This window comes from Hibiscus syriacus, unplaced genomic scaffold (assembly GCF_006381635.1).
Source record: "Hibiscus syriacus cultivar Baekdansim isolate YM2019G1 unplaced genomic scaffold, ASM638163v2 tig00110430_pilon, whole genome shotgun sequence".
NCBI lineage: Eukaryota > Viridiplantae > Streptophyta > Magnoliopsida > Malvales > Malvaceae > Hibiscus > Hibiscus syriacus.
Window position 1 is genome coordinate 308,483 of NW_024062734.1, and position 14,153 is coordinate 322,635.

At 34.8% G+C, this 14,153-nt stretch overlaps 1 protein-coding gene across 1 annotated transcript; it reads right to left on the reverse strand.

The window, feature by feature from the left end:
* Window positions 1–238: 238 nt before the first annotated feature.
* Window positions 239–1,425, reverse strand: LOC120125386. The gene is made up of 2 exons (XM_039143817.1): window positions 1,026–1,425; window positions 239–612 (listed from the first exon to the last, which is right to left on the reverse strand). The coding sequence occupies exons 1-2, from the start codon at window positions 1,277–1,279 to the stop codon at window positions 435–437; spliced, it is 432 nt and encodes a 143-aa protein (XP_038999748.1). The 5' UTR covers window positions 1,280–1,425; the 3' UTR covers window positions 239–434.
* Between the last annotated feature and the right edge of the window lie 12,728 nt (window positions 1,426–14,153).

Sequence of the window (14,153 nt, forward strand, 5' to 3'; positions counted from 1 at the left end):
TTTGCAAGTCAAAGAAAATGGTGAAATTACGTATCTAGTCCTTTAGTTTCTTTGACTCTATAGTTTAAACTTTAAATTTCATTTTATATTAAATTTAGTCCCTACTTTGACCAATACTTAAAATGTAAAATATTAAAGGAAACAAGAATCGAGTAAACGAGTCAATAAACAAGCTTATAAATTGATCGATAAATCAGCTTGTTCGTGAACATAAACGAACCGAACACACCATTGTTACTTCATCGAACATAATCTTTTTGTTAATATTCGTTTATTTAACTTAAAAAATGAACATTATACAGATGATTCACGAATAGTTCAGCCAATGTTACCCCTAATCATATAATGCGGAAACCAAATATAGTTTAGATGCGTATGCAGGCAAAAGTGATGAGCATGGGCAGGCGGAGCTAAGATTTTGCCGTGGCGTGTAGTCATTTTGTGGCTTTGGAAGTATTTAGTTGAGAGGGCGAAAAGGATACATCTTTTTGGCGCTGAAATTTGTTAATCGGATGGGGCCTTTGATGTCTGCCCTTCAGCAACTTCGTACTGTAGTTTTCATGAGATTGGGCTACAGGATGCTCTAATTCATGCACGCCATTTGCCAGCCCACTAATATCAAATGAATCAAGATGAAATTTTTAACCCCATACGTTTCATGTGATGTGCATGAACTTGTGAGGATGTCCTAAAAACTTGATATTAAAATTTATTGCACTAAATCGTAATGTTAATAAAATTAGGAAGATTATATTTTTTATTAATCTAAATTGCTTACAAGTGACGGTATTTATTATAAAAACTTTCAATCATTTAACAAAAACGTTCAAATACACGGTCTGTGTTTTAGATTTTCTATACGTGTTCAAATACACGCAGGACTAGATTTTCTATACGTTAAAGTTAAGTTGGCAGACTGCAGAATATGCGCCGTTTAATTAACATATGTTATATGTTAAAACAAAACCTAGATATTTAAATATTAATGACCAAAATAAAATTTAAAGGAAAAAGAGAGAGATTACATTGAGGGTTGGTAAACCTTGGAAAGAGCTTGCAGAATATGAACTTGTAACTGCAAATGCTGTATATAATCTGCTGTCCTCAAAAAAAGCCGATCCGGTTGCATCCCTTTCCCCCCCGGAATTAGCTTCTGCAACCTTTTCACCTTCATTCTAACCGATCGGCCGCCGCCGCTGTGAGCCGTCCTCCTCCGCCTCATCCTCCGGTATTTCGCCTCGGAAAACTGTTTGAACATCCTTGAGTCCATGTGTTTCATGTCGGAACGAAGAGAATTAGGGATTGTGTGAGAATTTCGTAAGGAAAAATTAGGGAGCAAACCCTTTTGAGGAATCAGAAGTTTTGATGTAGAGAAGGAAAGAGAGGTGAGAGAGCTTTAAATGGTGCGAAGAAGAGCTGTAGAACGGGCCACGTGAGCCGAGTCTTGATTTTCCTTTAGACTATTAGTCACGGATAAAGAAATACTATATATATACGATAACAATATAAATTTTTAAATAATATGTGTAAAGGGTGGGCATCGTCTATAAAATAAATAAATAATCGAAGAAAACTCATATTTTAAGGTGGACACGAAAAATTTCAGGATTGACACTATTAGTAAAATAAGTTACTAATCGAATAAAATTCAGATTTCAAATTAAACGCGTGCCTACCTCCACCAGACTGTGACTCCGCCACTACTTACTATATGAATCATAAAGTTTTAATTTCTATTAAAGTTAATTGCACTACAGTTACATATATTTTAATTATAATTTTAAATTATTATGAAAATAACAATATCAAATTTTAAAATACAATGTCATTTATATTAACTTGCATGTGATGATATTATTAAGTAAATAAATTATGTCTTGATTATGTGTCAACTCCCATGGATGGATATAAATTTTGTCTTCATTGAACCTGTTTTGCAATTGCATGAATATATTTTGGCCCCCATATTCTACTAGGCTAGCTGCCTCTGAATCCACGAATAACAGATATAAACCCATTTCATGTGCACAATGATTTGAGATTAACACAAATTTTTATATTAGGAGTAAAAATAAATTAATAATAAAAAATCTAAATTTTATAAGAATTTAAAATTTTTAGGAGGATAATCATTTGTTAGCCGGTCCATCTCTGGTTGCATGATGATGACTTATATTAATCATGGTTTGTTTGTACAAATACACTCATACAATGACTAACTTATATCTACATAAATAAATTTTAAATTTTCATATAATTTTGATACAAAAAAGTATATATATATTCCAAAAATTCATATATTCGATAAAAAAATCTTATATTCGTGTCTTAAAATAGAAAGGTATTTTTGATACGAGTGCATACATGTTGCACTAATAGTACATTTTAGAAACATATGGCTAGTGGGGGGAAAAACATGTGGCTTGTCCTGGACGGCTGGCTGGCTGGCTATGGAAATGGAACCCCTTTCTCTGTCGTTGCCAAAAGGTTTTAATTCCGCTAAGTTCCAATTGATTCGTTGGACATGAAAATGGCCTCATGCCTTTCATTTTCTCTGCATTTACTTCCATGAAAAGAGAAAAACGTGTACTCTTGCAAAATAGATAAAAAAAAATCATTTCTCTCCACAATATATACTGTCAAATAATTAATGCAAGCGTCATGCGAAGTTTTCAAATTGTATGGTGGAATTGGAAAATGATTTTTTGCACATGTCGATGTTCGTATGCATGTGATTTTAGTACCCAAATCATTCATTTTCATATCTGCCCCATTGGCTTCTTATCGTCCATACAAAAATTTGTATACGTATGGAGTTCATATCTAAGGCAATCCTAATATCATGATTCGTAAGTCATTATGGACTTTGCTTGGAGACTTGAACTCTGGCCAATATGAGCCATGGATTCTAGACGGGGATTTTAATTCATTATTGAGTGCGGATAGAGGATCGGGGTGCTCTTGGACGCTCCGGTGTTAGTAGGGGTTCACTAATTTTATTTTCGACAATGACTTTCTTGATATAGGTTTTCATGGTTTGGCTTTTACTTGGGTTCGGGACAACCTTCGTCAACGTCTTGATCGTTGTCTAATGAATCATTCGTGGTCAGATTTGGCTCCATCCTACATGATCTTCCACTTGGACCGTTTGGGATCGGATCATTGTCCGAATCTACTTCATAGCGCTAAGGCTTATACTCCCTCGATTCCACCTACATTTTGTTCTCTCTTATTTTGGCAGGATAGGCCGGGATTCAAGGAGTTACTGCATGATAATTGGAATCATGACATTAGTGTTGTCGCGGCCTTCTTTCGGTTGGGCCCGGAATTGGACTTCTGTAACACTCCAACCCGTATCCGACCCGAATACGAGTCCGAAATGTCACATTGACTTTTTGAAACCATATTCTTGTAAAATAACAAAATATTTGAACTTATATTAAGAAAATACGATAATATATTATTGAATTATGTCCGCTATAAAATTTTAAAGCAAAAACGTATTTATGAACAGTACTATACGGTATGAACAGAACCGTGAACAATACAATGAGCAGTACCGTGAACAGTACTGAATGTTAAAATTTTTTCAGATTGCTTCAGGGGTATCGATACCCCTGCTACAGGTACCGATACCCTGCTACAGTAACTTTCATAAAATACATATAAATTCATAAAAATCTAAGGTTTCATCCATATAAAATTTCCATTTACATATACACATTTAAAACATTACAAAACTCAATCATATGATTTTACAAACCATTTAGAGCATATCGGATTCAATTCTTTATTTACATGCCAACCACTATAATTATTACAAAATACATACTATTTAATTCTTTTTTGATCTGATGTTTGGAAAGAAGGAACTGACCTATCTTACATAACTTTTATCAATCTTCCTCTTCTCGAAACCTACGTGTGAATCAATTACACGCTAAGTCATAGACTTAGTGAGGCATATAAAACATAATTATATGCTAACTGTAACTTCTACAATGCATGAACATTGGTACTACCTTATCATACCAAAACATATATTCTTCTCTGTAACATATACATACGTGCACATATCATGTAACATAACATCATTAACATGCTTATCATTTCTCATTTTATCATCATTAATTTCTTTTTATACCATATCAGCATATCATATAAACTCTAAATCACACTAATGCATAAACAATTACCAATCTCATATAACAAATACATTTCACTTAGGAATACACACATATCACATATAAATCTTGTAAATTACTTTTGATATCTTTTATAGGCCCATGTACATTATTGAGAACTTAAGGTATTCGAGTACATTGAGGTTGCACTATTACTGTCACCACAGCTAGTATAAGTCCACTGAGTGGCATATGAAATTTGTCCCGAAGGTATTTGTCCCGAAGGACCGCGTAAACCCTCGACTCTTGGCATGCCAGCTATACCTATAACTCTCGTATCATATAACATGGGCATTTTTCTTATGCTTCATATATTCATGTACTCATATAATTGCTCTTATGATCACATATCACATGTGCATATAATCACATAGCTCGTATCACTTTGCATGGTTTCACATAAACATATATATATCACCTGTATCACAAGTGCATGTATTCACACAATTCATGTAACATATGCAATAATATATATCACATACACTCATGCCACATAAGCATCATATCAATCATAAATTGAATAATATTTTAGGAGTCACTTCTTACCGTAGTAACTCCGTCACTGGCTCATCGCAAGCCAATGCTTGATTAATAACATAAGTACAATTAAATTGTACTCACCTTAGCCTTGGTTTGATTCGATCCTAATTCTTTAATTGTTCCAGAACTTGTTTAGGCTTAATATCTACATAAACATAATTTTTGAGACAATTATCAGAAGCCTAAACCTTATAAATTGATACTAATAACTTAAACTAATTTAATGAACCAATCTTCAACTTTTCCTTTAGGGGTTATCGATACCTCCCCTAGGGAATTTAATGAACCAATCTTCAACTTTTCCTTTAGGGGGTATCGATACTTCCCCTAGGGTATCAGTACCCCTATTGAAATCTATAATTTTTTGTTCAAGAGGGTATCAGTACCTATTGAATGGGTACCGATACTCTTTGCCCAGAAATCACATTTTCAAGCCCGGAAATCATCAACTCTTCACTCAATTCTTCTATTTTAAACCCCTATCATGTCATTAAACCAAACTACCATTACATAAACCAACTTATATCCATATAAATCATCTTTAACCTCAAAATTCCTTTCTCCTTATAGAATCAAGAATCATACCCAAATTTTCAATATGTTCTAATTTCAATTCTATCAATTCATATCTCTTAATTCCACTTATGACAAGTCAAATTTGACTTCCACTTCTAATTATGAACTCTATTCCAAGATTTCATTCAAGAACTCAATTCCAAGATTTCATTCAAGAACTCAAAATCTTTAATCTTCCCCAACTCCTTTATCTTTTGATTTTAAGATAACTTAAGCTTTCCTTAAGCTTAAGTATCACCTAAGGATCAAAACCCACTCTTGAATTTTAAGGATTAACCAAAATAAATCAAACTTACCTTGACCTTGGGACTTCACATTGAAGAAGAGAAGAAGATGAAGAAGATAAGTCTGGAAACTTATCTCTTCAAACATGCACTACATGGGTATTATAATACCCACTAATTATTATTTAATTATTTCCCTTGTTCAATAACCTATTTGCCCTTTGACTCTTTCAATAATTACTAATAACCCTTCAGATATTATTTTTAAATAAGTCATTGAACTATTCAACTTTTCCACTTTAATCACCAAATTCAGAAATTTTACAATTTAGTCACTAACCCGTAGTTTGGGATGTTTCAACTTCGACTTAGGAAAATGAATTAGGAGTCGCCACCGATCATTTATTTTAAAACAAATGTGTTGATCGGATAACTTATTTTTTACTTGATATGCGTCCTACCAAAGATGTGTCGGATTCGGGAGTCAGTTACAGTCAATGAAGGGTTAACACCCTTGAACTGTCCTTTCGGTACTACATAATTTTCAGTTGTCTTTAATTAAGAAAATTGCAAGTTCAATTAAAAAGGTAAAAATTGATCCAAATTAATTACCTTAGATTGAAAAGTGTACCCTTTAAAAGTCGAGAATGTGTTAGAGAAAAAAAAGTAAAGAAAACAAATAAGACAAAGAGAATAAAATGAAGGAAAAATGAAATAAATAAAACGAGATAAAGAAAGGAAAAAAATAGAGTAAAGTTAAAAGGTAAATAAAAAAATATAAAGAAAATAAAATAAAGATAAAGATAATAAATAAATAAATATGAGCAAATAAATCGAAGATAAAAATAAAAAAAATAAAGAGAAGAAAAATAAATAAACAAAACAAATAAGATAAGGAAAAAATAATAGTAAAGAAATAATATATATAGTAATATTTGAAAAAGAAAAAAATAAAAAAAATATATATATATACATAAAAATATTAATAAAACAAATAAAATATATATAATAAATAAATAATAAATAAAAAATACCCCTACAATTACTCCACCGAAAGTTGGGGGAAGTTTGGTTAAAGATAAAAGCGGGCTCCCTCTAAGAGATGATAGTCCAAGTTAGGTTAGTAATATATATATATAATAATATTTAATTAAAAGACAATAAAAGTATGTGTATATATATACATAAACATAAAAAAAATATATAATAAGATATAAAATAAAAATAAAATAAACAAAAACTAATAAAAAAGGATAAAAACAAAATAGAAATAAACAAAAATATATATAATAACGTATAGACAAAATAAAAAAAATATTAGGAAATAAGAAAAAAATAAAATGAACAAATTAAAAATAATACAAATAATAAAAAATAATAAAAGGACTAAATTGAAATGAAAGTTAATCGGGTGGCTAAATTAGAAGTAAATTAACGTGAAAAAATCAAATTTAGGGGGCAAATTAAATATAAGGAAAATACGGGGGGCCAAAGCATAGTTTACCCTTTATTTCTTAAAACACGTAGACCCTATGTGGGTATGGGTCGGTCGGTCGGTCTAATTGAGTTACTATATAAGTTAAATATCCGGAAACAAGCTTCATTTATCAGAAAAATTAATCGAAAGCAAGGTAAGAACAAAATGATACCTTTATTTCTTTTCGAACGACAAAATATACCGTGATTCTCTTCTGCATTGTGTGATTTTCATGCCTAGTAATCGTGTCTGATTCGTGTGTTGTTACATCTTAATTATAATCGGAAAAAACCTATTTTAAGACTCCTAATAATTATTGGTTGCCTTGGTTGTTGATGTGGGGACCGAGATTTCTGGCGATGGCTGCGTGCGGTGCGAGGAAGGCTCGGGTGGAACAAATGGCGCTGAAAGGAGAGTTCAAAACCCTGATATACTTTAGGGTTTGAACTGGGTCGAGCTATTGACTTGGTTCTCTCTAGTGGATCATCGAACGGGTCAGGCTGTTGGGTCAACGTGGTGGGTTCACGTGTTTGGGTCTGGTGCTGCTGGGCTGTGTATTGTGGGGTCTGGGTTGGACCATTCTGTTGGGCCGCATGTAATTTGATTTTGTGCCTGATACAGAGACAAAATAAATGTAAATGTGTTAGTTTAATAAAACAATAATAATACTTATATAATATATATATGTGATATATATATATAATATATAAATATATATGTTTATTTTGGTTAGAAAAAATGTTTCTACAGCTGCCCATCTTTGCCCATAGTCGTGTAACAGGGATAAAGCAAAGATTAAAAGACACACTTTTCGTTTAACATAAACGTATCCAAATTTAACAACATCCATATAGGGGTCAAATCCCATCGAATATCCTCTGTTGTAGAGTTGAAATCCGATATTTGGATTAAATCACAAAATGACTCCCTCGTCGTGAGGTTGAGTTGAACTGGAAATTATGAGCACGAAACCTTCGTCGTGAAGGTTAAATCGATCTCAGATACTTCTGGCTCAAGATACTTCGTCGTGAAGGTGAAACTTGTCCTGAAGACTTCAGTGTTGTTGTGTTACAAATGACTCATTTGTCGCGAAGTTGGGTCAATCTGTTGGGATACGATACCCTTCGTTGTGAAGTTTGAATCGTATATGGCCTATTCGTCGTGAATTTGAGCCTTGGAATTGGATATAATTTGTCGTGAAGTTGACATCCAATGTAAGTTGCGCTGTTTCGAGGCCAATATCCTTCGTTGTGAAGTTGAAATTGACTCTGAAACTGGAAAGTTTGTTGGCAGACACTCCTTCTTTGAGTTGGACATCCTTCTTCGTGAAGTTGAAATCCAATCTAGAGATGGATGATGATTGTGTGCACGATTCCCTTCGTCGTGAAGTTGAAACTGTGGATGGCCCATTCGTTGTGAAGTTGAGCCGTGGAATTAGATATCATTCGTCGTGAAGTTGAAATCCAATCTAGAGTTGGCACGATATCCTTCGTCGTGAAATTGAAATTGTGGATGTCCTCTTCGTTGTGAAGTCGAGCCTTGACTTGAATATCTTTCGTCATGAAGTTGAAATCCAAGCTTGTATTGTTTCGAGTCCAATATCCTTCGCCGTGAAGTTAAAATTGGCTTTGAATGAAACAGGGAAGCCCTTTCGCCGTGAAGTTGAGTTTTGAATTGGATATCATTTGTCGTGAAGTTGAAATCCGATCTAGAGTTGGCACGATATCCTTCGTCGTGAAGTTGAAATCATGGATGTCCTATTTGTTGTAAAGTTGAGCCTTGACTTGAATATCCTTCGTCGTGAATTTGAAATCCAAGCTTGTATTGTTTCAAGTCCAATATCCTTCGTCGTGAAGTTGAAATTAGCTCTGAATGAAACTGGGAAGCCTCTTCGCCGTGAAGTTGAGCTTTGAATTGGATATCCTTCGCCGTGAAGTTGAGTTTTAAATTGGGTATCCTTCGTCGTGAAGTTGAAATCCAATCTAGAGTTGGCACGATATCCTTCTTCGTGAAGTTAAAATCGTGGATGGCCCCTTCGTTGTAAAGTTGAGCCTTGACTTAAATATCATTCGTCGTGAATTTGAAATCCAAGCTTGTATTGTTTCGAGTCCAATATCCTTCGCCATGAAGTTGAAATTAGCTCTGAATGAAATTGAGAAGCCTCTTCGCCGTGAAATTGAGCTTTGAATTGGATATCCTTCGTCGGGAAGTTGAAATCCAATCTAGAGTTGGCACGATATCCTTCGTTGTGAAGTTGAAATCGTGGATGGCTCGTTCGTTGTGAAGTTGAGCCCTGACTTGAATATCCTTCATCGTGAAGTTAAAATCCAAGCTTGTATGTTGCTCTGAGTTGGATATCCTTCATTGTGAAATTGAAATCCAATCTCGAGTAAATTGTGTCGCTTCGAGTTCAATATCCTTCGTTGTGAAGTTGAAATTGACTCTGAACGAGACTCGGAAAGTTATTTTGTCGTCAGACAGTCGCTCTTTCGCTGTGAGGTCGAGCAACCTCCATCAACTTTTGAATGTGGTTTTGAATTGATTATCTTTCGTCTTGAGGTTGAAACTTAACTCAAAAAGCTACAAAAAATTATGCATGCTAAAAATGATAAATGTGATGCTCTTAAGTATGTCTAAGATGCATGCAACATGAATTAATTATGTTTTATCTCTTGGATGGAGCCTCATTGTTGTCTGCTGGTCTTGTCATTGGAATCGACCATGCCCCATTTTCTTTTCAGGATGTTGACGATGTCACAAGTTCTATCTGGTCTCTCGAACTGATTGTTTTCAAGAGCATTGTTTGTTTTTTCTCTAATATGGGCAAAATGAGTCTCAACAGCTTCCAGGACTGTTCACATTTGAGATTGTCCCATTTGAAAATGTTTTTATCCTTTCTCGTATTTTAGGAGGAAAGGAAAAAAAGGATATAAAAATATAAAAATTTTGTAAAACATTGCCCATCAATCTAGGCTCGCAATCGAATCAAATCATAAACATGAGTTCAAAGAATATCAAAAGAATCACTAGCTCTTTATCGCTTTCAAAGTTATAGCTCTTCGACAAATGTCCAAAATTGATGAGTTGGTTTTAAGTTGGCTTTCTATTTTCTATGGTTTCAGCCACCAAAATGTCATTTTTCATCTGTTCTTTTAGACACTGCCACATGCCTGTATAGGCTCGGTATTTTAACCCGATGCGAACAAAATGACGTAACAAGCATAATCAATTACTAGACCTTCTATTTCAATCCTCTGAAATCTTCCATTTGTTCAAGCTTTGTAGGCTCCTCTAACAAAGGTAGTGTAGAAATATCAGTCTAAAAATGAAATTCCTAAGTGTTTATGTAAAGTTGACTATAACAGGTGTTCCTTAACTCCCTTAATCTATTTTTACTGAACCTCCTTATTTAAATTTGCCATTGTCTGGCTAGCTGAATCCATAAAGCCAGGGCGTTTAACCAATAAATCTAGAGGGATACTTAATATCATTGTATAGATATTATAATCACCTTTATCAGACTAACTAAATATTATCCATAAAGTCGGGGCGTTTAATCAATTGCTCTAGAGGGACAACTCAAGCTTTATTATAATCACCTTTATAAGGCTAGCTGAATCTTATCCATAAAGCTGGGGCGTTTAACCAACTGCTTTAGAGGGACAACTCAAGCTTTATTGTATATATATTATAATCTGGGTATACGGGTCCAATTTCTTAAGTTTGTCAAGAAGAATCTGTTATAGCCTAGGTGTTCTTGAGAGTCAAGGAATCTTATCTTTAGATTTCAATTTCCAAACAACTAACCTAAACTAAATTTGTTTACTCGACTATTCCATTTGTGAAGATCATTATCATCACTGAATTTTCTCAATAAAAGTATAGTAATGTCATACACAAGAGATGCCCCATGTTGTCCGCTCCTATGTATATCTAATACCACGCCACTTGTTCATTCCCTTATGAAAGGAGAGGGTTGTATCGGTTCTTAAAAGAGAAGAGTATGGAGTTCGAGCGTATGTTTTGGGGTAAAACCAAGTGTCTTTATTTGATCGTGTCATTTTATCAAAAATCTATAACTCCGATCATTTAGAGAGTTTTTGATTAGTTGATATTCAAAGAATTTCAAGTTGTAAATTTGGTTCAATCATTCAACATAAATTCATTTAAATATCCATAAAAAGAAAGTTCATAAATAAGTTCCAAATATGAGAAAGTTTAAAAACAAATTCAAACAAGATGCCGCAAAATGCAATGAGGCCTCATCAAGATGCCCCACTAGTTGGATTTGGACCTTCTTCTGCACTTGCTCCCTATTTTTCAATTGTTTCACTTGTCGGGGCTCCTTTTGATGTACTCTCAGACGCACAAACTTTTGCTTCCTCTCGAGCAGCTTCTTGGGAAGATCCTACTTCCTTGAGATTTATCAGTTTCTCCTTTCTTGGGTGCTGGAAATCGAGCCCAAATTTAGATCCAAAATGATATTCCTCGGTGGTGATAGTTTTGGTCGGATCTCGAACGCATATGGCAGTTTTGATTGGAGTAATATTCGTCAAGCCTCCTGAGTTGCCCAGAATCCCTCTTGCCTTTAAGAAATCTGATATATGTGTTTGAGGTGTCTTCGAATTTGCGTCTGTCCCACTGATTCTTAAACCCACGGGCCAGTCTCGGACTATATCCATGGAAGCTCTTTTTCTTGGATTTCTTTCCCGATCCTCTTGCGCCTTAGGTTTTTCACAAGAATCCTGTTGAAGCAGTTTGAGGTATCTTCTTGGCTACATCCACCCCATCCATTCTCAAACCTACGGGCCAGTCTTGGATTACATTCACGGATGTCATTCTACTTAAATTTACTTTTTCATTCTTTTGCCTCTTATGCTCTTCGCATGCATTCTCCGTTGAATTGACGACTTCCGAGTTTTGGACCTTCATCCCTTTCTCTTTTACCTTGCACTCCTGGATTGCTTATTCTAAATGATCCTCAGGGTTGTCAGGAACCTTAGCTGAACAAACTGGGGTTCTATCCTGGTTTACCCAAGGAATCTCCTTGTAGGTCCATTTCTCATTCGGGGGCCATTGTGGCTGGACATATCTTGGTGTAATCAATCTGACCGTAAGCATTTTTGAATGTAGTTCTTCGAGTGAAAAATGAAAGGGAGGGAACTGAAAGCCTTGCACTTTCTTTTTCTTCTCATCTAGTCCCCATGATGAGAGACTAATTAATAATGGCTTTGCATATAGAACTTGAGTGTCCTGATTCAATGATTGTAGAGGGATAGGACCTCTAATCATGAGAGGTTGATCCTTTTTAGCTTTCTTGGTCAACATTTGGTCATCTTCTATGACCATATTCTTTGAGTGAAGCTTATCTCTCACAATGAAAATTTCATCCCTCATTATATCTTCATTCATTGTCGGTCCAGTGAGACCTTCTATAACCATATTTGACTTTTGGAGTTGACCTGAAATATTTGGCTCCTTAACAGGTTCTCTTGCCCCTGTCGTTTCAGTTTCAACACCAGCATTCATAGTCTTATCCAAAATGGGATCCACTGGTGGCTTCTCTCCATGGATCATAATATTTACCATGTCTATTAACTTGGTCATTTGTTCTCTAGATTCATCCTGAAATCTTCTTGCTTCGTCGATCATTTCATGTTGGGTTTTTACGAGTTGCTCTTTAATTTTCTCAATCTTGCTAACTCGCACGAGTATCTCATTCATCGCTTTAGATCTTCTTACAGACACGCTTCAGGCAATCTTCAATTTGCTTTCAACGTTGGTTTGTTCCTTTTTTATGAGACATCTCTTGTTAGTTAATGTGGATGTAATGAAAAAAATCGGAAAAGAAAATAAAAATAACGCGGAATATGCAAGAATGCATGATGCATGAAATGTTCGAGGCATTGATCCAAAAAATGTGTCTGTTACTATAAATAATCCTTGTTGGGGACAAAAGTGTTACATCTTTAAGAGACAAAAAAACATTTTGATGGTATATATCCCGAACAACATCTGACAAGTTGATTCGTCTTGCGTCTTTTTTCTGTCACCGGTTGAATATCCTGTCGAACCGTTCTGGTTCCTTTGGCTAAACTGTGTAAGTGACGAGCTGCTTGCCCAAAAAAAGATCTCTAAGGATTGTATCTCCGGCTTTCACTCCCTGCCGAGCTTGTTCCTAACGAAAGTACCATTGTAACCCTCCATCTGAAGTTTATCGACTTGTTTATTGAATTCGTCAATAATGGTCTCCAACTTAGCTAGGGTTTCACCATCTTGTTCTCGTAGTTTTTGAAAAGACTCTCCAGGTCAGTAACATTTTCCTTGTCTTGCCCCTGCAACCTTTGCCAGCTCAAAAAGTTGACGTTTGATGTGCACAATGGAAATCCCGGTCCATCCTGAGTATTCTCTTACCATATCTAGACTTCTGAGCTTTTCATCTCTAGTATTATAACCCATTTGTCCATTAATGGAGATTATTCATGTTTAAAAACACATTTTTGGTGGATCAACACCTTTTTTAAATGATGCAAATGACAGAAAAAGATAAACACTAAAGCAAAAAGTTAGTAAAAATAATAAAAGAAATATAAATGATGAAATAAAGGAAGAAAAGTATAAAGACAAGCAAACAACATGATTAGGGTAAAAATATCCTATAGTTTGAAATGGGGTTTCGGGGTAGGCTCAATTTCTTCATAGTCTCTCGATTTAGGTTCTAAAAACGGTACCCGAGTTCTCCTTGCTGGTGCCCCCTTGGGCCTGCCAGACCCTTAGTCCTAAGCCTATTACAAGTTTTTATAGATTAAGTTAAACTCGAGAGAAAACATTCCCTTATGCTCGCACGGTGAATAAATTCACACGAAGACATAAGGTATAAGAATCCCGAAGGCTACTTGCTATGCCCGCACGGTGAATAAATTCACATGAAGTGGTCGTTATCACCCCTACTTAAATAGGGTTCAGAGCTCAGGTATAGAGCCTTAGATGAAAAATAATTTTGGAAGGCTGAAATCATTAGAAAACGGTTAGTACAACTATTTACTCGAAAATATAATCAAAAGTAAGCAATAAGGATCAAAATTTTACCATAAAATTTAAACTTACCCTTTTCGTTAAAAAGACAACTGGAAATTACCTTAGCCTGACTCA